Genomic DNA, 25,372 nt, shown 5'->3' with positions numbered 1-25,372 from the left:
ACCATTCAAATTACTAAACTGAAATAAAACTCATGAATTGCTTAATGATCTTTTCTTTCGACTTTAGCCAGAATTTTAATTTTTATTGAAAAATTTAATGCTTTGATAATAACTTTTCCTTTCATTTTTCCCTTTCCAAACGACTATTAAAAGGAGTTTTTATTTTTTATTTTTTATTTTTTATTTTTTATTTTTTTAAACTTGAGCGAGTTCCGTTTCTTTGAAAAAAAAAAAAATTGTTCGCAAATAAAGAAATACTTGATTTCATCACATTATCACAGCAAAATCAGGATCCTTTCGTTCTTTTCATTCAAGCTGGACTTGCAATATTTTACAGCAAAAGAGATATACATATAAATGGTAGAAATCATAACCCTCATATAAATACAAACCTCACATATTTCACTCAATTGGAAAATAAAATTATAATAAATAAATACACCCAAGAAGCCAATCCAATGAATGACTCAAAAAAAAAAAAAAAACCCTCCATGCCAATTTCCAAGTTTTTTCACCAACGGTAGTTTCCTTTGTCATGAATAGGCAATACTTTCTTGACACCTGAGTTTGTTAGTTTTCTTTTCCCTGTTAGAGCTTTCAATTTTTGTGTTTGATAACTAAAAATGGAGAAGCCATCACATTGAATTATGTACGCCTCCTTAGCGGTGAATCCTTGGACACAGCCTTCATGTTCTGTGAGTCTCTAAAGCAGACAAAGTGCACAAGTGTTTTCCCGTTCGGATAGACTGCAAAAACGCTCGTCCCTATTTTCTTCTTGCAAAGGGAGCACATGCTATCACTGGTTATTTTTATAGCAGGTTTCCTTTGGTTATAGAGTTCGTCTCTCACCTGTTCCACATTGAAATTACCAAGGTATACGAGATGATATCACGGTTCCACTCGAAGTATCATAAGAATAGATCATATGTGAGACACTATAATGAAACTCAATAGTGTAAGGATGAAGAGAATTCAGCAGGCACAACAAGCTACAGATTGTGAGGATGTCACTTATTTGTGGGTTTAGTGTAAATGTGTAATAAACGTATGGGGATGATCGTTGAGGGCATGTTTTGGGAAGTTTGAAATTCGTTAGAAATTCGTTAGCAGATGCATTTCTTTTTTCTCTCTCTGAAACGGATCTAATCAAGTATCAAGTATCAAAATGGTAATAGATCGCCATGTGAAGGTCAATTGGGAAGTTGAGGTTAATTTCTTGTAGCGTTTCTTAACCTCTAAATAAAAGCATATACCATGTAACGATATGGTTGCGATCAAGTTCAATAGATTACCATGTGATTTGAAGGGTAATAAGTTAATCAAACTATGTAAGGGCATATACAAATAATGAGATCAAGATTCCCAAACTGGAATAAGAATTGTGATTTGCAATGGCATCACTCATAAACTTCATTTTCTTTTTGTTCAGTGCATACCTGCAAGTTTTCGCTTTGTCGCAAACTCTTTATCACCGAAGAGTTCCTGTACGCCTCACTGGATTTCCTTAAAAGTGGTCCAATAAATTGAAGCAAGTTCTGCATTTTAGGATTAAAGAAGATGCTATGATCAAACTAGAAAGAGATTTAGAAGCATAACTATCTGTACTATACATAATAATAATAAATAAATAAAAATAAAAAAGTTTAAGTAGAGAATTTGGATCTCTCTTCGACCTTCTTTTAGTATTAATTAATCACATTCTTGCTATTTAATTAAATTCAAATTATTCAAATTTTTATATGAAGTTTTGAAAATAATATTAACAATCTATAGTCTACGACTCTATAGTCCATATATTGAAGAAGGCTGAAGTAACCGCCGACTTACCTTTAAACCCATAACGTTGGCATATAAAATCAATTATTTAAAATTTTCTTATTTTCTCTATATAAATATTCATCTATAAAAAATCAACAATAGAATATTATCAGTAAATTAATATATTACTGGCGCATTAAAAAACGTTTTTTTTTCTGAAATATAATTTTTGACTAGAAAGACAGATTGGCAGTAATTAGGCGGTGAGCTGTTAAAAACAGTTCGATTTAAATCAGAGACAGTTACATCCAGAAAGAAACAAGATAGATAATTTAGGCGCTCGCACCTAAAGCATGTCGATTGTCTACTTATTCTATATTTTAAGATGTCTAATGACAGAATGAGTACCTGTAACTTAGTTTCCTTAGGTAAAAGTTTAAGTGCCTGTGCTCCATTAATTCTGTCCCACCTTTGGCTCAACAGATCCAGAGCTTCATCAAGCATAATTGAAGAGCTTCCTTCTTCACCAGGTTCATCTGTGTCACCATCACTCCTACTACTGTCAGTGTTACCAAGACTAATTTTCATGTCTTCTGCACCTTCTATTGCAGCAATTTTCTTAGCTGCACGGCCTCCTTTAACCTTGAATGAAGAACCTGAAGCAAGTTTTGGAGTGCCCATATTTTGAGGAGATGTTAAGTTAGTAATTCTCTTCTCAAAATTTTTTGTTGTTCTGCGGGGGTTGAGGTATATTTGTAAAAGAGTCAGGTATATATTGCCAGAAGATTTTGTTGGTTGCTGGTTTGATTCATAAACCCGATCACAGTAGGACAGTGCCAACTCAGGAACATGGATCTAGAAGAAATGAAGAAAAATACTTCATCGTTTGGATTAGTATAAAAGATATTGTAGATAACAGAACTACAGGAAAAATGAAAGCTATTTGCCACTATTGCTAACTGAAACGAAGAGAAAGTTGACTATGCAAATCTAGTTCAAACAGTCAGATACCTTATGAACATAGAGAGATAAGGCAAGCTCATGCTGGTTCATCTTCCCCAATAAAATTGCTCGTTCTTCGGATAATGCATCTGAAGGAAGGCGTTTTAATAGAACCTCCGGCTGATACCCTGAGATTGACTCCAAAGCAGACAACAACTTCTTTCTTGTGGAGGAGTAAGTTTTTTCATCCCACTTACATTGAGCACTTAAATCTGCATACCAGTCAAGAACTTCCGAAAGATATATTTGAAGCTGCAAGAAGTAATTTTAAATATCGGTACCATTTGGAATTAATGGAAGGATGCCATGATCAGTTCCAATCAACAGTAAGTACAAAAAATCAGTTAGGATAGTTTGCACATACTGTTCTGGAAACTCTTATATCATGAATGGAAGAAAGTAAATGTCATGTTTGAGACATGAAATAGAGCCATATCAAACTCAGCAAAGCAGCTCTATGCCTCTATATGCGTTTACCATTTCATTTTGGAGATTTCCAGAAATTGAACTCTCGTTCATTGCAAGCATAAGTTCCAAATATGTTGCCTGCAAGGTAGGAGCATGTTGCTTCAAATAGGAATTGACCAAGTCTGCAGGAATATTTCCTGAAAGAAAGAGCTCAATAGTTTGTGTTGGACAGCTTTCAAGAACGGTCATCGAGAATTCCAGGACCAGCATGGGATCAGTTCCACAAAGTGGCTGTATGAAAATTTGTGTCAAAACTACTGAACTATTAAATTCTTGAGCTTCTGAGACTGAAACAAGATAAAAATATAAATGTGAACCCTCCCCCACGAACCTTAACAAAATTAGAAACGATTTGGAAGAAAGTAATAATAAGTTCGAGAAACTATAGCTAGTGCCAGCGAACAAGCATAATTTTTTTACTTCTTTTTTGCCTTAAAGTTAAAACAATAATTTTTATAGTAGTTAGTCTATAATATAATCAACTAAAAAAACTATGGCCATACCATATAGCCTTGGGTCAAGTAAATTTGACTAGTGAAGGATGCTGGTTACAGAAATAATAATCATAACGCCTAAGGTGGTTCTAGATTTATATCATGAATATTCAGTCACAGTTTTACACCTTCCCATTAAAAGAAAGCAAAACATTTTCTCATTTTCATTTGGATGTCGATACCTTACCACACCCATATTAGATATGGAATCACTATCGCACCAGAAGCTCACAACTGGAATCTTGAATTTCAAATTATTAATTACATGATATTTTAGGTTACTGAAGTGTACGCCCAGAACGGGTAAAGGGTGGGATACCCATGAGATAGGAACAATGTGTTTAGTGGGCCTGAGTTTTTTGCTAGAAGGTCTACGACTGGAGAGAGTGGGGGAAAGGTTTTTTTTATTTCTTTCCTTATGAGGAAAACATGGGCTCCTTGATGAGATTAAATTAGAAAAGAGGGCCAGCTATGTACCAAAGGAATTACAAAAAAAGACATTTCTATTAGACAATGAAAGAAGAAATGCTATAATCACGGAAATAAAAGAAGCTTTTACACCAAGGGAGAGCAATATAAGTTAAAGGTTAAAAAAAAGCCAAAGTCAATGGCTTTATCCTCAAAAATATGAGGATTACGCTCCAATTAAGCTATCCAAAGGAAGGGTTTCTTATAGGGAAGGTTATGTAGCAAGAGAGTAGTGAGGGGGCTGGGGGTATCTTTTTGGCAATTCTCTTAGGTATTCACTGTTGAGAAAAGTGTGGAAGCACTCAAATCTCCGCTTGGCTTGTGATTTGTTAATAAACAAAACTGATTAAATATTATCATCAACATATCCTATTCCTATCATGAAAACATTAAAAAAATAATCTACAATCTAAAGCCAGCCATTACAGTCACCGTGCACTGAACACAAAAAAGTTCCATCAAAAGTGTCTTCTTCAAGTGGTTGTGAAAACTTACCTTAAGATAGTCAATGATCATTTCGGGTTTGAACTTTTGGATAACTTCAGTTTGAGACTCATTGCCTTTTGACTCTTCTACTAATTGATGCAAAAGTTTTAGAGCTTCACGATGCATAGAATTGCACCTATACAACTCTAACAGTGCGGAATAATGTTTATTTTTCTGAAGGATCTCTTCACATATTTTCACGTCACAATAATTCAGGCCTTTTAATAATTCCAAAGCCGCAAATGATTGTCCAGTAAAAAGCAGAGCTTGAAGTAGAGCTGTATCCAATATAGCTGCCATCTCCCTAGCACCGGAGCTGATGGGGATGTTCCCTCGTCCCTGCAGACGAAAGATAATTTACAATCAATTGATCAAAAAATTTGAGTAATCAATAAATCAATATGGATTTTAGTAAACATGTCAATCACTACAGACAAAGATGTATTGATTCCTTCCCGCCCCCCCCCCCCCCCCCCCCCCCCTCCAGCCAACCCAAGAAAAAAAGAAGAGAATAACCATCATGAGTAAAATTTTGGGGGGAATTGTGCCGATGATCCCTTTTCCCAATGTTTTAATGCCAATAGAGTGGGAATCCTATCATGGAGTTTGGGTCTTGTACAACCTGGAAATTGAATGATTACCTTCATGGCAGAAGTGTGACCCCATCTTAAGGAGGTCAGATTTCTATCAGAAACCTCTACCCTGAATGCTTCCTTCCCTAACTTCTCTAAGCTCTTTGATCAAACTGGATCTCAAAATTTTGTAGTGGAAAATTGTAGGGTGTAGTCAACAACAGATGGTATTGAAAAATAAATAGTAGAAGAGAAAACACCAAAGTTACGCGGAAAACCCTAGACCAGGGAAAAAAAACCACGATAAGAGGTTTTTATGAATTTCTGATACACAGTACACAATACAGGGACAGGTATAAATAACCAAAGGTAAGAAGCCTTAGACCGTAGACACCACGTAAAAACACTAAAATGCTCTTAGGGCTAAACAGCATTTTCAACACTCCCCCTCAAGTTGGGACGTAGATATCAATGAGACCCAACTTGCTAACACAGGTGTCAAATGTCTATCTCGGTAACTCTTTGGTGAGGACATCCGCAATCTGTTGATTGGACGGAACATAGGGAATGCAGATACTACCATTATCCGGTTTCTCTTTGATGAAGTGTCAGTCGATCTCAACATGCTTGGTTCTGTCATGTTGAACAGGATTGTTAGCAATATTAATGGCAGCCTTATTATCACAATAAAGTCTCATCGGGTCATGACTTCCTTGATATAGATCTACCATAACCTTTTTCAACCAAATTTCTTCACAAATACCCAGGCTCATAGCTCTGTATTCTGCTTCGACACTGCTTCTAGCCACAACACCTTGCTTCTTACTCCATCAGGTAACTAAATTTCCCCACACAAAAGTACAATATCCCGAGGTAGACTTTCTATCATTAACAGAACCAGCCCAGTCTGAATCTATGTAGGCCTCATTGCATCTTTTGTCATGTTTTCTGAACACCAAGCCTTTTCCAGGCGTAGAATTTAGATATCTCAGAATCCGCGTAACTGCCTCCATGTGTCTTTCATAAGGAGCCTGCATAAATTGACTGACCAAACTAACTACATATGATATATCAGGTCTAGTATGCGAAAGATATATCAGCTTCCCCACAAGCCATTGATATCTTTCCTTGTTAACAGGAACATCATCTACTGATTCTACCAGATTGCTATTGATTTCTACTGGCGTATCTGCAGGTTTGCACCCAATCATTTCAGTTTCTCTCAACAAGTCTAGTGTATATTTTCAGTTTCTCTCAACAAGTCTAGTGTCTATTTCCTCTGAGACACCGAGATCCCTTCCTTTGACCTTGCTACCTCCATTCCTAGAAAATATCTCAAGTCACCAAGATCTTTGATCTCGAACTCATCTGCCATCCTTTGTTTCAACCTACCTCTGTTGAATCATCCCTGACAGGATAATATCATCAAGATAGACAATTAAAACAGCTATTTTCCCTGGTGTTGACCTCTTAGTGAACAAGGTGTGATCAAAATGCCCTTGAACAAACCCCTGGAACTTGACAAAGGTAGTGAACCTATCGAACCAGGCTCTAGGAGACTGCTTCAGGCCATATAGAGACTTCTTTAATTTGCAAACCTGATTGCCAAACCGTGCTTCAAAACCTGGAAGTGGGTTCATATAGACCTCTTCTTCCAACTTACCATTCAAAAACGCATTTTTCACATCCAACTGATGTAAGGACCAGTCTTGATTAACAGCAACAGAAAGAAAAACACGAATAGTGTTAAGTTTTGTCATAAGTGAGAAGGTTTCTGAGTAATCCACCCCATATGTCTGAGTGAATCCTTTTGCAACCAACCTAGCCTTATATCTATCGAGAGTCCCATCCGACTTGTATTTGACAGTGAACACCCACTTGCATCCTACTGTTTTGTGACCTTTCGGAAGAACAACCAGATCCCACGTTCTGTTTGTCTCAAGAGCCTGCATCTCCTCCATAATTGCAGCTCACCATTCAGGAACTTCCAGAGCCTTGTGGATATTGCATGGAATCATCACGGTATCCAAGCTGGTAGTGAAAGCCTTAAATCCCATAGACAAATTACTATAGGACAAAAAGCTTTTCATAGAGTACTTGGTGCACGACCTCGTACCCTTCTGTAGGACAATTGGTAAATCCAAGGTAGCATCAATCTCACTGGTCTTGTCTACTTGTTCATCTGTACCCACCTGTTGCACATTTTCAGTTCCCTGTGTATCACCTGGCAATTCACCACTACCATCGATCCTGACTTCGCCAGAGTTCACTAAATCACCTTCAACACATTCATTATCATCAAAAATAGAGGTACCTTGAGCCGATTCTGGTTTTGACTCTTAAACACCTTCCTACAGAGCAATGGGGGGAACAATTTCAGGAACTATTTCCTTTCAGAGATTCTTCCTATAGTAGGTAAGCCAAGGTACTTGTTTTGTAGGAAGGACAGGATCATTTGTTTCAGGAATAGGCGTAGGAAACAGGTCTAAAGAAACAGAGTAGGTGGATGCGTTAGCCTCTTCACTAGTGGTCTCCCTCTGAAGAGGACTAACGAGAAAAAAGGGTTTGTCCTCTTGAAAGGTGGCATCCATGGTAACAAAATACTTTTGAGAGGAAGGCTGAAAACACTTGTAGCCCCGTTGATGGAGTGGATACCTAACAAACACACATTTTTGGGCCCGAGGAGCAAACTTACTCTGGTGGGGCCCGTGATTATGAACAAAAACAGTACAGCCAAACACTCGAAGAGGAACATCTAAGAATAGGCGAGTGGATGAAAAGGACTCTTTAAAACATGCTAACGGGGTTTGGAATTTGAGCACACGGGAGGGCATCCGATTGATGAGATGAGCTGCAGTAAGTACAACATCTCCCATAGATACGAGGGTAAGGATGCAAGTATCATGAGAGATCGGGCTACCTCAATAAGGTGGCGATTTTTTCGCTCAACCACCCCATTCTACTGAGGGGCATAGGCACAGGAATTCTGGTGGATGATACTTTTAGAGGCTAAAAACTCACGGAGGGACTGATTAATAAACTCATGTCCATTGTCACTACGAAGAATGGCAATTTTGGTATTGAATTGAGTTTAGACAGTAGTGTAAAACTGTTGAAAGATTGTCGTTATTTCAGATTTGTCTGTAAGAAGAAACACCTATGTAAGACAGGTGGGATCATCAATGAAGGTGACAAACCACCGTTTACCTGACACAGTTGTGACATTAGACGGACCCCAAACGTCACTATGTATCAAGTGGAAGGGTCGGGAAGGTTTATAGGGTTGTGAAGTAAGGAGGCTCTAGGCTGCTTTGCACGAATATAAACATCACAAGATAAAGACAACACATTCACATTACGAAATAAGTGGGGAAATAGATATTTCATATAATGAAAGTTTGGATGTCTAAGACGAAAGAAAGTGCCATAATAAAAAATCAGTTTCAAAAACAGTAAGAGAAGACGATAAACTTAATCCTAGACAAACACCTAGAAGAAGCATCATCAGAGAGGAAATAGAGCCCACTATTGTGTCGAGCAGTGCCAATCGTCTTCCCTGAGCTCAGGTTCTGAAACAAAACATCATCTAGTGAGAAAACAACTTTGCAGTTCAAATCCCTGGTTATTTCACTGATTGATAACAAATTGTAAGATATCTTTGGCACATATAAAACATTCTGTAAAATCAATACTTGAATCGGAGATAAGTGACCATTTCCAGTAACAGGGACAAAAGACCCATATGCAATTTGTATTCTCTCATTTCCAACGCTTGGATAATAGGAGAGGAATTGATCAGATGATCCAGTTAAGTGGCCAGTTGCTTATGAGTAAAAAATCCAGGATTCATCCCCCTCAACAAAGAAACTAAAGGACTGAGGAGTACCTAATTGGACAATATTGTCGGTTCCAACTGTACTTGGATCCACATGGCTGGCCACCTGGAGAGCACCATCAACCATTTCACCAATGAAGGCTCGACTGGATTTAAACTTATCATTTGGAGGGCACCGCTTGCCATTTGGTGGTCGACCATGTAATTTCCAGCATTGGTCTTTTGTGTGTCATGGTTTCTTACACTGTTCACAAATTGGCAGGACTTTCCATTCTGTTTGTCACTCTCTGATCCAGACAACTTGACTCCAAATGCAGCAGAGTCTAAGATGGTGGTTGTTGTACCATTCATAGCGTTGGTTCTATCCTCTTCTGAGCAAACTTCCATCAGGGACGGCATCAGTCTTTGTCCCAAAATTCGACTCTGGACGCCATCAAATTTCGAGTTCAAGCCACCCAGAAAATCATATACGCGGTCAACCTCCTCAATCTTCGAATACTGAACCTCGTCGACTAGGCAATTCCAAACTACTTCGCGACACAGATCCATTTCTTGCAACAACAGTGATAATTTATTGAAATAGGACGTTACATCAAGAATCCCCTGCTTGCACTAATGTACCTGTTTCCTCAATGTATAAAGTCGTAAAGCGTTCTGCCTCTTCAAATATAGTTTTTGGACAGCTTCCCAAATGTCCCAAGCTGATGCTGAATAAAGTAGAGGCTTCCCGATCTGTGGTTCCATACTGTTTATCAAAAATCGAGCAGAGGAGAGAATCCTCCCCCTTCCATACACGTTCTCGAGGATCCCCAGGGTTCGGTCTTGGTATCTCCCCGGTTAGATATCTGAACTTGTGTCGTTCCTCGAGGACCATTTTCACCAATTGAGACCAAGAAAAATAGTTCTAGCCATTAGTTTTTCTCTGATAGATATTCCTACAGAATTGCCCACAGAACCTGACATAATGTTTGCAATAGGCAAAGTAAAGTAAGTAGTTATCGGTGTTTCTGAACATAATGGAAAGCCCGAATACGCATCTGGATGAAAGTCAGTCGAAGGATTTGCCGTGGATCTGACGGCTGCCCCAAACGCAGAAATATGTTGCTGCAAATTTGCCAATTGCTATTGAAACACAATGGTCCCACCAAAACCCACTGTGGGTTGTTTCTGCCTGTAAACCTCTGAAAATACGGTCTTTGCCGGCGTGGGGAAAGGAGCCTGATGGGCCGACTGACCAAAGAAAGGAGCCTGATGGATCGGCTGGGCTTGTTGGACCGGGTTCGGCTAGACTGGGTTTGGCTGGACCGGTTTGTTCGGCTGGACCAATTGGTTCGAAGGACCGGGTAGAAGAGATTGAGGGCTCATCTGCGATGGAGGATGCTGCGAATGAAGACCGAATGTGTCTAGGCTGCGAACGAAGACTGGGTTGTGACCGAGCAGAAGCGACGGCTGCGATGGAGGACCTTCAACGGCGACTGGAGCAATCAACGGCTGGAGTAATCACTGATCGGGAAATATTGTTTAGTCGGAGACACCCCACTGTATGGCTGCGCGACGGAAGAAAAATAGTAGTTCGGGTCTGTTCGATCAGCGGCTGTCTGCCCTATGAACGGCTGAATCTGTAATGGCCCAAGTAACGAGCGTAAATATTGGTCGACGACGGCCCTAATTTCAACAGTTTAGGAATTTTCCACCGGAGTTCCATCCCCTGCTAGGGTTGACGACTGAATTTCTTCTATCCTAATTACAATCTCATCACCGTTCTCTGATACCACATTGAAAAATAAAGGGTAGAAGAGAAAACACCAAAGTTACGTAGAAAACCCTAGAACAGGGAGAAAAAACCACGATAAGAGTTTTTTATTAATTTCTGATACACAATACACAATACAGGGACAGGTATAAATAACCAAAGGTAAGAAACCCTAGACTGTAGACACCACGTAAAAAGACTGAAATGCCCTTGGGGTTAAACAACATTTTCAACGGATGGAACTTAGGCTTTAGGAGGCATCTTAATCAAAAGGATATCACTGAACGGCAGACCTCTCCAGTCCACTGCTCTGCTACATCAACTTAATTAAGAGAAATGATTATTTTCCAGTTGGTAAATGCAGGAGATTCCTATTCAAAATTCTTTTTCAATAATTTCACCTTCTAGGATAACCAACCATCCATCCTACCCTCATTTTCTAGCAAGTTGATTTGTCCAATTTTATCCAGTGTACCGAAAGCGACTCTAGCAAGGTGATTTGCAGGCTGAATGTTCTCAGGAAGATGAAAAATTTTCGTATGGACTGTCTCTCCAAGATGTCAGCACTGCTGATTTCATCCAAACACAGAAAGTATACAAAAACACCAAAGAAAATTATATGGCAATGTCAATGAAGAAACTACGATATAAACAAGTAATTCGAGGTACTTGCACCAACTCTCTTGAGATCTCTCCCAATCCTACTTCACTCACCAAATGCCCAAATTCATCCCTACCCAGTCTCTCTTATTTATAACCAATCTACCTAATTACTTTCCAAACTAATTACTAATATACCTTTATAATATCCCTAATTGCATACCTAACATTACCCACCCCTGAAAGAAAAAAACACCTTGTCCTCAAGGTGTGGGCTGTATTGCAACCATTGAATTGCAAGCACTAAAATACCCACTCCCAAATCCAATTCGAGCATTACAATATAAGCAAACCCACAACTAAAAAGTATCCAGCCCTTAATCTTTTCAACTGGGCCAAGCCCACATTCTTGCAACCCCAGCCTAAGTGATGGACCACCACTTATGTGGCATACCTAACATTACCCAAGGTGTGGGCTGTATTGCCCACCCATGATTTCTTCATTCAACTTTCCTGTATTAGATAGGAGAGACTAAAGAGGGCACCCATAATAATGGCCCAATCCCAATACTTTTCCTTGCCTTGTTGCCCTAAATTTTTTACCCTTTTCATCGTTCCTCCTTTTCGTCCTCATCTTCCTCATTTGATTTCCTCCTCCGCCACCACTAAAACCGTTGCCTCCGCCATTTCTAATGGCCCTACATAGAAGACTCCTGGCCTTGGACATCAACAATCTTGTAACAACCATCTCAACCTCAATCACTAACTCAACATTCTCCTCCCATATTTGCATTCCTTTCAGTGTTTGATATAAATCTTTGAGCTCCCTCTATACCTCCAACAAATTCTCGACCACATGATTGAGTGTATCTCAATCCAAATCCATAGCCAGAAAGGATGCTCCCAAGATGAACGTACTTTGATACCAATTTGTTAGGTACCCAAATACAAAAAATATATGATAACACCAAAGATAACTATATTGCAATGTTAATGAAGGAACTACAATATAAACAAGTAATTTGAGTTACTTTCATCCTCCATCTCGAGATCTCTCCCAAGTCCTAGTTCGCATAACCAATCTCCCTAACTACTTTCCCAACTAATTACGGTTGAAAATGTTGTTTAGCCCTAAGGGCATTTTAGTCTTTTTACATGGTGTCTACAGTCTAGGGTTTCTTACCTTTGATTATTTATACTTGTTCCTGTATTGTGTACTGTGTATCAGGAATTAATAAAAAACTCTTATTGTGGTTTTTTCTCCTTGGTCTAGGGTTTTCCTTGTAATTTTAGTGTTTTCTCTTCTACCCTTTATTTTTCAATATGGTATCAGAGCACGGTGATGAGACTGTAGCTGGGATAGAAGAAATTCAGTCGTCAACCCTAGTAGGGGATGGAACTCCAGTGGAAAATTCCAAAGTGCTAAAATTAGGGCTGCCGTCGACCAATATTTATGCTCTTTACTTGGGCTATTACAGATCCAGCCGTTCGTAGGGCAGACAGCAACTGATCGAACAGACCCAGCCGGTCATTTTTCTTCCGCCGCACAGCCGTACAATGGGGCGCCTCCGATTGGCCAATATTTCCCGATCGAGCGATTGCTCCAGTCAGGTCTTCCATCGCAGCCGTCACTCCTGCCTGGTCACAACCCAGTCGGTCTTCATTCGCAACAACCTCCAATCACAGCCCAGACGGTCTTCAATCGCGTTCCAGTCAGCCCTCAATCGCTTCTGCCCCGTCCTTTGAACCAACTGGTCCAGCCAAACTCGGTCCAGCCAGACCCAGTCCAGCAAGCCTAGCCGATTCATCAGGCTCCTTTCTTTGTTTAACTGGTCACTTCCCCCACGCTAGCAGAGACCGTTTTTTCAGGCGTTTATGGGCAGAAACAACCCACAGTGAGTTTTGGTGGGACCATTGGGTTTCAAAAGCAACGGCAAATTTGCAGCAGCAGCAGATTTCTGCGCTTGGGGCAGCCGTTAGATCCATGGAAAATCCTTCGACTGACTTCCATCCAAATGCATATTCGGGCTTTCCATTATGTTCAGAAACACCAATAACTACTTACGCTACTTTACCTATTGCAAACATTATGTCAGGTTCTGTGGGCAATTCTACAGGAATATCTATTGGAGAAAAACTTAACGACCATAACCATTTTTCTTGGTCTCAATCTGTGAAAATGGTCCTCAAGGGACGGCACAAGTTCGGATATCTAACCGGGGAGATACCAAGACCAAACCCTGGGGATCCCTAGGAACGTATATGGAAGGGGGAGGATTCTCTCCTCCGCTCGATTTTGATAAATAGTATGGAACCACAGATGGGGAAGCCCCTACTTTATTCAGCATCAGCTCGGGATATTTGGGAAGCTATCCAGAAACTATATTTGAAGAGACAGAACGCTTAACGACTTTATACATTGAGGAAACAGGTACATGAGTGCAAGTAAGGGACTCTTGATGTAACGTCCTATTTCAATAAATTGTCACTATTGTGGCAAGAAATGGATCTGTGTCACGAAGTAGTTTGGAATTGCCCAGTTGACGGGGTTCAGTATTCGAAGATTAAGGAGGCTGACCGCGTATATGATTTTCTAGGTGGCTTGAACTTGAAATTTGATGGCATCCGGAGCCCGATTTTGGGACAAAAACCGAGGTCGTCCCTGACGTAAGTTTGCTCAGAAGTCGGATTAGAAGAGGATAGAACCAAATGATACAGCAACCACCACCTTAGACTCTGTTGCGTTTGGAGTCAAGTCGTCTGGATCAGAGAATGACAAACAAAATGGAGAGTCCCTGCCAATTGTGAACATGGTAAGAAACCATGGCACATAAAAGACCAATGCTGAAAATTACACGGTCGTCCACCAAATGGCAAGCGGCGCCCTCCAAATGATAAGTCTAAATCCAGTCGAGGCCAGTCATGTGGATCCAGGTATAGTTGGAACCGACAATATTGTCCAATCAAGTACTCCTCCATCCTTTAGTTTCTTTGTTGAGGGGGATGAATCCTAAATCCTTGACTCAGGAGCAACTGACCACTTAACTGGATCATCTGATTAATTCCTCTCCTATTATCCAAGCGTTGGAAATGAGAGAATAAGAATTACAGATGGGTCTTTTACCCCCGTTGCTGGAAAAGGTCACTTATCTCTGAATCAGAGATTGATTTTACAGAATGTTTTACATGTGCCAAAGATATCTTACAATTTACTATCGGTCAGTAAAATAACCAGAAATTTGAACTGCAAAGTTGTTTTCTCACTAGATGATATTTTGCTTTAAGACCTGAGCTCGGGGAAGACGATTGGCACTGCCCGACACAATAGGGGGCTCTATTTCCTCTCCGATGATGCTTCTTCTAGGAGTTTGTCTAGGACTAGTTTATTGTCTTCTCTTATTGTTTCTGAAACTGATTTTTTATTATGGCACTTTCGTCTTGGACATCCAAACTTTCATTATATGAAATATCTGTTTCTCCACTTATTTCGTAATGTGAATGTGTCGTCTTTATCTTGTGATGTTCGTATTCGTGCAAAGCAGCCCGAGCCTCCTTTACTTCACAACCCTATAAACCTTCCCGACCCTTCCACTTGATACATAATGACGTTTGGGGTCCGTCTAATGTCACAATTGTGTCAGGTAAACGGTGGTTTGTCACCTTCATTGACAATCACACCCGTCTTACATGGGTTTTCTTCTTATAGACAAATCTGAAATGACGGCGGTATTTCAACAGTTTTACACTACCGTTGAAACTCAATTCAATACCAAAATCGTCATTCTTCGGAGTGACAATGGACGTGAGTTTATTAATCAGTCCCTCCGTGAGTTTTTAACCTCTAAAGGTATCATCCACCAGAATTCCTGTGCCTATACCCCTCAGCAGAATGGGGTGGCTGAGCGAAAAAAATCACCACCTTATCGAAGTAGCATGATCTCTCATGATACCTGCATTCTTACCCTCGTATCTATGGGGAGATGTGTACTTACTGCAGCTCATCTCATCAATCGGATGCCCACACGTGTGCTTAAATTCCATACCCCCCTTAAAGTATTTTAAAGAGTCTTTTTCGTCAACTCCCCTTTTTCCAAATGTTCCCCTTCGGGTGTTTAGCTGTACTGTTTTTGTTCATAATCACAGACCCCACCAGAGTAAGTTTGCTCCTCGGGCCCAAAAATGTGTGTTGGTTGGATATCCACTCCACCAAAAACAAAACGTGGGATCTGGGTGTTCACTGTCAAATACAAGTCTAATGGGACTCTCGATAGATATAAGGCCAGGTTAGTTGCAAAAGAATTCACTCAGACATATAGGGTGGATTACTCAGAAACCTTCTCACCTGTGGCAAAACTTAACACTATTCATGCTCTTCTCTCCATTGCCATTAATCAAGACTAACCCTTACATCAGTTTGATGTGAAAAATGTGTTTCTAAATGGTGAGTTGGAAGAAGAGGTCTATATGAACCCACCTCCAGGTTTTGAAATACGGTTTGGCAATCAAGTTTGCAAATTAAAAAGTCTTTGTATGGCCTGAAGCCGTCTCCTAGAGCCTGGTTCGATAGGTTCACTACCTTTGTCAAGTTCCAGGGGTTTGTTCAAGGGCATTCTGATCACACCTTGTTCACTAAAAGGTCAACACTAGGGAAAATAGTTGTTTTGATTGTCTATGTTGACGATGTTATCCTGTCAATGGATGATTCAGTAAAGATTAGCAGGTTAAAACAAAGGATGGCAGATGAGTTCGAGATCAAAGATCTGGGTGACTTGAGATATTTCCTAGGAAAGGAGGTAGCAAGATCAAAGGAAGGGATCTCAGTGTCTCAGAGGAAATATACATTAGACTTGTTGAGAGAAACTAAAATGACTGGGTGTAAACCTGCAAATACGCCAGTAGAATTCAATAGCAATCTGGTAGAATTAGTAGATGATGTCCCTATTAACAAGGAAAGATATCAACTGCTTGTGGGGAAGCTGATCTATCTTTCGCATACCAAACCTGATATATCGTATGCAGTTAGTTTGGTCAGTCAGTTTATGCAAGCTCCTTATGAAAGACACGTGGAGGCAGTTATGCGGATTCTGAGATATCTGAAGTCTACGTCTGGAAAATGCTTAGTGTTCAGAAAACATGACAAAAGATGCATTGAGGCCTACACAGATTCAGACTAGGCTGGTTCTGTTACTGATAAAAAGTCTACCTCGGGATATTGTACTTTTGTGTGGGGAAATTTAGTTACCTAGCAGAGTAAGAAGCAAGGTGTCATAGCTAGAAGCAGTGCCAAAGTAGAATACAGAGCTATGAGCCTGGTATTTGTGAAGAAATTTGGTTGAAAAAGGTTCTGGTAGATCTTCATTAGAAAAGTCATGACCCGATGAGACTTTATTGTGATAATAAGGCTGTCATTAATATTGCCAACAATCCTGTTCAACATGACAGAACCAAACATGTTGAGATCGACTGACATTTCATAAAAGAGAAACTGGATAACGGTAGTATCTGCATTCCCTATGTTTCGTCTAGTCAACAGATTGCGGATGTCCTCACCAAAGGGTTACCAAGACAGACATTTGACTGTGTTAGCAAGTTGGGTCTCATCGATATCTACGTCTCAACTTGAGGGGGAGTGTTGAAAATGTTGTTTAGATCTAAGGGCATTTTAGTCTTTTTACGTGGTGTCTACAGTCTAGGGTTTCTTAACTTTGGTTATTTATACTTATTCCTGTATTGTGTACTGTGTATCAGAAATTAATAAAAAACTCTTATCGTGGTTTTTTCTCCCTGGTCTAGGGTTTTCCAAGTAATTTTGGTGTTTCCTCTTCTACCCTTTATTTTTCAATAATTACTAATATCCCTAATTGCATTCCTGAAAGGTACCCGGGACCCTCCCCCCTACCTAGTGGCCTAAATTGCGGCAACTACTTTTTGGAAACATTGCCTTGATGAGTCTGGCCAATCCAAGCATCTTCTTCTAATCTCCTAAAAGCCCATGATTCCTCCCCACGAGGGAAAATGATATGTTCTACCAAAAAAATGGAAAAAAAAATTGTATATATGTATGTATGTTCTACCAAAGCTAACAAAGTAGTTTCTAGGAATGTATTTCCTATTGATAGTTGGGTAGTTAACTCAAAATATTTGCAGTTTAACAGAAGCTTGGGAGCAGCCACCCTGATATTCTCCCTTCACTGGAGTCATATAAATGATAAATCTATAGGTGTAGAGAGGTGACTTAAAATAAATAGAGTAAACTTCAATTAAAGTATGAGACATTAACTAAGCTATCAATAACACCACACACTACTATACATGCAATATCAATACTATATTCATGGAAATCTCTCATGATAATTTTATCTAGATCAGGCCCAACATACTTTTTTCTTCCCTCGACATCTGTCATGGTCAAAGATAATGACATAAATATAAAATTCAAACATTTAAATCGTCCTATATCCAAAGAAATCTCAACCACTTTACAGGAGTAAGAAAATGGAATTGTTCACAATCAAAACTCATACTAGAACATGGTGTCACTGTCAGAAAAATAAATAAATACACACTACATGACAGACACAAAGAAGCAAATACATCGGGACTTTACCTTATAAGATTTCTTATACCGGTCTCCAACAGCATCTAAAACTACCTCTTCTGTCCCTTCGGCAGTGGCCTTTTCAATGATGTTGTGCCTTTTCTTCTGCAAGAACTTGATTAGAGCCATGAGAGTATTATGGTTCATTTTTTTTGACTCCAGTGACGTGTTCTCATCAGATTCCAGTAGTTGGTTTGGAGGTGACTCCATATCATCTGAAAAACCTGAAGAACCTCTTGACAGATGAGGATCACCCAAATCCATCAATTTCTCTGTTTCAGTAATCAAAGTTGTCTTTGGAAGGACAATTGAAGGATAAAAGGGAAGCACATAGGTTATATCCACTTGAGATGCCAAAAAATGTTCCATTGCCTCCTCATAGCTCCCATTATCAAAAAGATAGTGAGCATATCTGAAATATAAGACAAAACATATTTGAAATCATTTCTAACAGAAGTTACTGGAAAGAACAGTGAAGGCTCTTGCAAAGTTCTCCTAGAAGTACTTAAATATTAAATGTGATCAGGCAATGCAACATGTTCCAAAATTATATAGCATAAGAGTTTAAATAACATGATATCAAAGAACTTCACTGTGAGCAAATGCTGGGAGGAGGATGGCTGCTGCCTGCTTGATGTAAGAGGAATAGGGGTTAATTGGGTAATTAGGTAATGTTCTAGGTTAATTCCCTTTTTACCCCAATTATAATAAAACTCTATAAATAGGAACCTTCCCCTTTTGTATCAAACACATTATTCATTCTTATAAAAGATCCACAATCTTGATTCTTGGAGAGAATTCTCCTTTTATCTCCTTTAGGCTACATAAATTTGGTATTAGAGTATCTATCTGGGCCAATGTTGACTGCCACCGGTGGAAGACCGGGAAATTCTTGGTGACGCCGATCGCAAGAGGGAGCTTCGTGAGTTGTGCTCATTGCCAAACAACACACATCTAATTTGGGGGAACTCTTGAAATTCCAAGAAAAAAAGAAAAAACCGAAGATTTTTATTAAGATTCTACAAAAATGGACTATTATTGATCAAAGAGGACGTCCAAGAAAAAAGATCAGCAATTGGTATAGGCAAGAAAATCAATTTTACTTCCAAAAAACAATGCTGGAATTCTGACTCAAGTGATTCAAAAGAAGAATTCCAATATACTAATTTTGCCCATGCTCAATTTTCTCCAAGAACCTATTATTATCCACATGGAAAATTAGATTCTAGTGATTCTAGTGACTCTGATGATGTTTCTAAGGCAATTTGGGACGGAATAAAAAGGAGACAATATCAAAAAAGGGCCCAATGATCCGATCAAACCCATTTTCCAAAAAATCAATGCAAAGATTGGGAGTTAGATGAATTAAAGAATCATCCAGAATCATCAATAATGGATTTTTACAGCCCAAGAAGAACGTTCAAGACTCAAAATTATTCTTTTGGTTGTGAAACCTGATCAAGAAAGGTGGTTTCAAGAAAATCAATGTATGTGTCCTATACTCACTACGAGATTGAGGCATATCCAAGAATCCAACAAAATCACTACTTTGATCCCATGCATTGGAAGAAATAAAGAAAATAACAAAAGAAATCCAATGTTCATGGGGGAAAATGACTCAACATATTGATCAAGTATCAATTCATTTGCAAGAGTTAAAAAATGGATTGATTTCATGTACCGAAGAAAAAGCAAAGGAATCACGGTTGGAAAATTTTCAAATAGAAAATCTTGAAGATAAAATTAAAGAGAAACAAGAATTTGAATATGTTGATTTGGAAATAGTCGCAAGTTAAGAAGAAAAATTCAACGAAGAAGATGAAAGAGAAGTATTGAACACCAAGCAAGAATCAAATAAGAACGACGACGCATGATCACCAAACTGTCGAAGAACTTGAAGCAAATGATAAAGAAGACATGATTTTTGAATGATTCTCTTTGGAAGGTGGTTTTTTAATGATTGGTCCTTTGAATATGGTTTTGAATGAGCTTAAAGGAAACATCTTTTTTAGGTTTATGGCCAATGGAAGATCATCTTTTGGTGGCAATATTGGATTTTTTGTCTCGAATTTATCCCTTTAATCATAATATTTTTGTCCAAAATGTAGGAGATTTGTTTGACCATACTCCGTTGAACAAGTTTATTTTATTCCTTGTTTGCTTCATAATTTTTTTCTTTTTAAAACTCGAGGACAAATTTTCTTTTCCCTTTTTACCCCCGCTTATAAAAAAAACTCTAGAAACCTTCCCCTCTTGTACCAAACACATTATTCCACTCTTGTATCAAACATGAAAGATCCACAATCTTGATTTTTAGAGAGAATTCTCCTTTTATCTCCTTTAGGCTACATCACTATTGCAGATTTGAAGAAATACGAATGATGAAGGAAGATGATTTATGATCTTCACCCTAACCACAACAGGGGCATTGGGAGATGGAGTTCAAGAGGGGTCAGGTACCTTCTTTTAAAAATTTGCATACACACCTAATTGAAGCTAGTTGACTAAGGCTAGTTGGAAACAAGAAAACCCTAAACAGATTAAATTATTTTATTGTCAGCCAATTGGGGTGAAGTTAATGGAGCTAATAGAATTTGGGGAAAAGAGAAGACACCCAATGGTGCCTTTAGTCCAAACTGTCGTGTACTTGGCAGGAGAAATGAGCGTATTTTCAGTCAGTGCTCCTCAGCTTACAATGTTGGAACAAATTAATCCAATCTTTTGGGCTGAATTGATGTTTCCCTTGTGTGAACAAAGGGATAGTCGAGAAAAGTTATGGTATGTCATGTGATCATAAGTTTTGAAAAGGAGGACAACATTTCCTTGGAGTATTTTTTATTATATCCATGAGTTTTCATGGCAAGCATCTCAATTATTTTCACAGGACAACCATTTGAACCTAGTAGGTTTAATTGCCAAAGAAATTTGTGGGATATTTAATCCTATATAAATGGCACCATGGCTTGAGCCCACTCTCTAAAGTCATTATCATTATATTGATCCTTAATCACCACTAGGTCAATCCGTGGCAATTCATAATTCCCATGGACTATTGTAGTCATGGCTATACTTTGAGAGATTTGGTTAGGTGGAAATCAGAGAAGTTATGATAAATTATAGAGAATGGTGACTGGGATAAAATTGGAGAAACAACTTAACTTTTTGCTTCTACTTGGCATACTCTGTCTAGGTGAGTATGATTCTTTATTGGTTTATTCCAATTTGAGCTCCTTCTATAAGCTCAAGGGTTTTTTGGGGATTTAAAACTAAGTTCTTTGTAATTTTCATATCTGGAATAAGAATTACATGAATTCCTATTTATTTAAAAAAAAATTATAATAATAAAAAGAAAAGGGTTATTAAGTAAGATGATTAACAAACAATGCTTTCACTGCTAAATTGGAAAGAAGAAAAAACACAGCAGTAGGTTTCTTAGTAGGACAACCCACCTGATATGAATTGAACTCTCCTTTGCAGATCGAAGGCTTGAATCTTCAGGTGGAAGCAATTTGCACAGAGCCAACGCTTCCTCAAAGTTACCAGATGCTGTTAATTGTACAATCTGCAGCCCAAAAACCAGTTTCTTACACATATGTGACATTGAAGTATGCTTGTGCTGTATCCAGACTTTGGAGCATATAAACCAAATAACCCTTCAGATCTATTTAATAACACAGGATAGATATGGAAATGGAAGTACTTAAAATACTGAAACTATTACTATCGTACTCAAATCATAAAACGATCTAATTTTGTACATATTTCTCTTTTTTGACAATCAAAATGTGAACATGGACATCTATAACTACAACCATCCATAACTAACACATTATGGTAAATGGGCTGAAGATCACCTGTGCACCAAGAGGAACAGGAAAGAGGCCATAAGCAGAATTGTCTAATCCAACAACCAGAGCATGCTTACTGTCAATAAGATGCCGACCATTTCGAAGGACAATGGTCTGTATCAATGCATATGGAGACCGGAGGGACCGAATCTGCAAATTTAAATAATGGAAGTATATGTAGAGATTTCAATAATGAAGTGTTTTAAATTGCTAACAATGGATCAAGGATACCTCAATATATCTTGGCAACAAAGCAACTGCATAGGGATTCTGTATGACGACGATAGAAGGAGCCTCTGACCAACAAATCCGACCTTCTTGAAGCAGTTTCCCGTTTTGGTCCACGAAAACACCAATGTTATCCTAAAAGTGAGACATAATGTGCCCATTCCTTATACATCAAATAAAATGACTACTGGTGTTATACAGTATTGTTCGGTGTCTTTGGAAATAAAGAAATAGTAGGGTGTTTGAAGGTAAATGCCCCTTTTTTGTTCCCTTTGGCTTTTGGTGCAATACACGGCTTATTGGTGGTAAAAAAATTACACCATATCCTTTTGTAATTATAACATTTTGATGATTATTAACAATTGGAATGATCTCCTTGTCTAGCTCTTTGGAAGGGGTAATCTCAACCCCTTGCCCTAGTTTTTTTCTTTCGTGCTTTTGATGAATATACACACCACTGTTTCTTATCCCAAAAATAATAATAATAAATTTAAATAAAATAAAGTAAAAGTTACACAGTGTTGTCTGTTGTTTTTGTTTTCAATTTAAATGCAGCATAAACCAAGTGGAACATGAGCTAACTGCCCGTCTAGAATGAACACCAGCAAACATGCATGAATAATTGGGTATACAAGTATCATTTGGTACAGTGCCGCAGTATACTTATTCTGACATCCAAATTCTATTACTTTCCCTAATTTCCACTATCTCTCATGCTATGGTTTAAACGCTCACTTACTGTAGGAGTTTTCTGTGATCTTGCTTGATTTGGGTTGAGGGTCCTCGCCCCTTTGCAATTTCATATGTTCAGTGAAAGCTGTTTACTACAAAAGGATATACTTTTGGCCCATTTCAGTTCCATTCCAAATGCACCTCCATTAACGCTTACGCAGTCATAATGGCATTGCACCAAATTTTTTATTGTCTCCTCTTCTCTTCCACATAATAACAAAGCTCGTCCTCAGCATACTAACTAAACCAAGAAGTTTTAAAAATAATAATATTTGTTTCAGAAAATGCAAAGGAAGCAACGCTACCTGCACTCTATATATGAGGGGCTGACATGGCAATATAGCGTTAAGGAGTAAGAGAAGCCCATAATCAAGGGATATTTTAAGGTAGGGTATCAACTTCAAAGCCGTACTTCTTAGAGGGTACGGAGGTTCATGTTTTATCCCTTTTTTAATATAAGAAACAACAGAAGATATATTTTTTAAAAAATACAACAGACTAGGGGCGGAGGCGGTTCATGTTTCATCCCTTAAACTGATTCTCTCCATTCTATAGTTATCAATGATTTAATTCTACCCTCTGCATTAGAATAAAACATTTTTTTCCAGAGCAAACACATAAGCAGCGGAATGTAAAGAGTATATTACAGAATTGATACATACCTTTCCAAGAAGAAGTTCTCCAGAAGGTAGGGAGACTACCAAAGGCGGGGCTAGCCTCCCAGAAGGAAATACATCAGTCAATGCACCACTGGTAGCATTTAATATCACGTATTCTCTTTTGATTCCCAAACATATATTTTCTCCACACCAAGACATTGACTTCACTGTGTCAGGGACACCAAATTCTTTAACCTCCACGAATCCTCGTCCGCCTACAATGTCAAAAACATCTTAACTTCCCCGCGAAAAATTAGATATATCTCGAAAATGGGTTACTTTTATATTGAAATTCTTAGCAAATGCTCCTTCACGTTGCTGAGTGACTGAGCAAACGTAAAGGAGCAAGAATTTAGACTCCATAACTAAATACTGTAAAAGGTTAAATCAATTCCACGACATACAATTCAAACTAAAATATCAAACCCTGAATTGCTGCTTTTCTAAACCGAATCAAATTCAAACTCGAAGTGTACAAACTGGCTGGGAAAGGGAAGAAAGAAGGCATAGATTGGATAGATAATTACCGTCGTGTCTGAAAATACAGACCCTCTTTTGCCTGGCGAAGCACAAGAATCCTCGGCGATCATCCCAGGAATAGGCATTAGCACCCTTGGCCTTAGTAATTACAGCAAGAGTCTCCAAATTGGGAAGCTTGTGAAAGGCGATTGATTCAGAGAGAGTCAAAAGGAGCTCCCTCGAATCAATGACCTCCATTGAAACCAAAGACCGCCGGGAGAACCCGGACACGTTCTTCTCCAGTACATATGGTTCCTTTTGCAACTCCGTCGACTTGGAGTGGAAATCAGACGAGGGAGAGCGGTCGGAACCGAAGGAATTCGGGGAGTAAATACGAAGAGATCCATCGGAACAACCGATGAAAAGTTTGGAGCCATAAGACTCGATGGATTCGATTTTGGAGGGATTATCCTTGAGTAGCTCGAAGGAATCGTAAGCACTGTGCACCATCTCGTCTTCTCAATTAGAACATCTTCGATTGCCGTTCCCAACAGATCAAATACATCCGACTTCATTGCGGCAACTGCCCCTTTCAAATAAAGGAGTTTTTTATCTTTCTTTTTTAAAAAAGAAATAAAGGAGTTGAACCCTACTCACCCATCATTTTAGTTTCTATTTTATTATAGTTTATTTGGAGTTGTTATTATAGTTTTTTTTTTTTTTTTAAATAAAAAAACTTGGATGTAATATGGGATGCACTAGGTACTGTGCAACCCCAACTTCATCCAATTAAAATTGACATGCAATACTCTATATTTAGAAAAAAGAAAATTTAAATATTTTTTTATGTGTAAAGGAAATGGGAGAATAGACCGTGTATTATTCATGTTATAATAATACGTGTTTAAAGCAAGAGTGGGTTTAGTATGGGTCTAGGGGCTCGAGCCCCAACTTTATGCTCTTTATATAATATATATATATATATATATATAAACTGCCATAATATCAAAATCACTAACTAACCCAGTAATAAATTTATCGTTTAGCCCCATTAACAAAATTTCTAGAGCTGCCATTGGTTTGAAATGAATACTATTTTAATTGAGTAACAATGATTGGGGTATAAGCTATTTTAGTTCGAATTTAGATTTTTTTTCTAATATTTCTTTTATTGTACAAGTAATAATATTTTAAATATCATATTTTATCAACCACATCAATTAATAGATAGTATTTCTTAATTTGTGCCTAACTTGATATATTTATGATTAAGAGATAAAAAAAATTACACTCAAACTTATACCACCATTGGGCTCCAAAACTTGAAAATTTATAGAGTTTTGTCCTTAGAAATATTAATTGGTCAGTAATCGACTAAATGTGTTGCTTTTTATCAAATTTCTGTAAAAGAA

At 38.4% G+C, this 25,372-nt stretch overlaps 1 protein-coding gene across 1 annotated transcript; it reads right to left on the bottom strand.

Annotated features, from left to right (window-relative positions):
• Positions 1–272: 272 nt before the first annotated feature.
• On the bottom strand, positions 273–24,627 carry EMB2754 (Vacuolar sorting protein 39). Its single transcript, XM_039039281.2, has 12 exons — positions 24,029–24,627; positions 23,505–23,716; positions 22,114–22,245; positions 21,889–22,032; positions 21,484–21,596; positions 18,044–18,446; positions 4,686–5,015; positions 3,238–3,459; positions 2,770–3,012; positions 2,167–2,613; positions 1,437–1,535; positions 273–849 (listed from the first exon to the last, which is right to left on the bottom strand). The coding sequence occupies exons 1-12, from the start codon at positions 24,468–24,470 to the stop codon at positions 646–648; spliced, it is 2,991 nt and encodes a 996-aa protein (XP_038895209.1). The 5' UTR covers positions 24,471–24,627; the 3' UTR covers positions 273–645.
• Positions 24,628–25,372: the final 745 nt, after the last annotated feature.

The sequence above is a fragment of the Benincasa hispida genome, chromosome 1, assembly GCF_027475165.1.
Source record: "Benincasa hispida cultivar pf3 chromosome 1, pf3_genome.v1.1, whole genome shotgun sequence".
Taxonomy (NCBI): Eukaryota; Viridiplantae; Streptophyta; class Magnoliopsida; order Cucurbitales; family Cucurbitaceae; genus Benincasa; species Benincasa hispida.
This window is presented reverse-complemented; position numbering and strand designations above follow the sequence as displayed.

Excerpts from the sequence above, each read along its gene's own strand:
- EMB2754 (XM_039039281.2), bottom strand. The coding sequence starts at position 24,470 with ATGGTGCACAGTGCTTACGATTCCTTCGAGCTACTCAAGGATAATCCC. Across the intron at positions 3,013-3,237 it reads GAAATCTCCAAAATGAAATG|CTTCAAATATATCTTTCGGA; the intron begins GTAAACGCATAT and ends TACTTCTTGCAG. Across the intron at positions 1,536-2,166 it reads CTAAGGAAACTAAGTTACAG|AACTTGCTTCAATTTATTGG; the intron begins GTACTCATTCTG and ends CCTAAAATGCAG.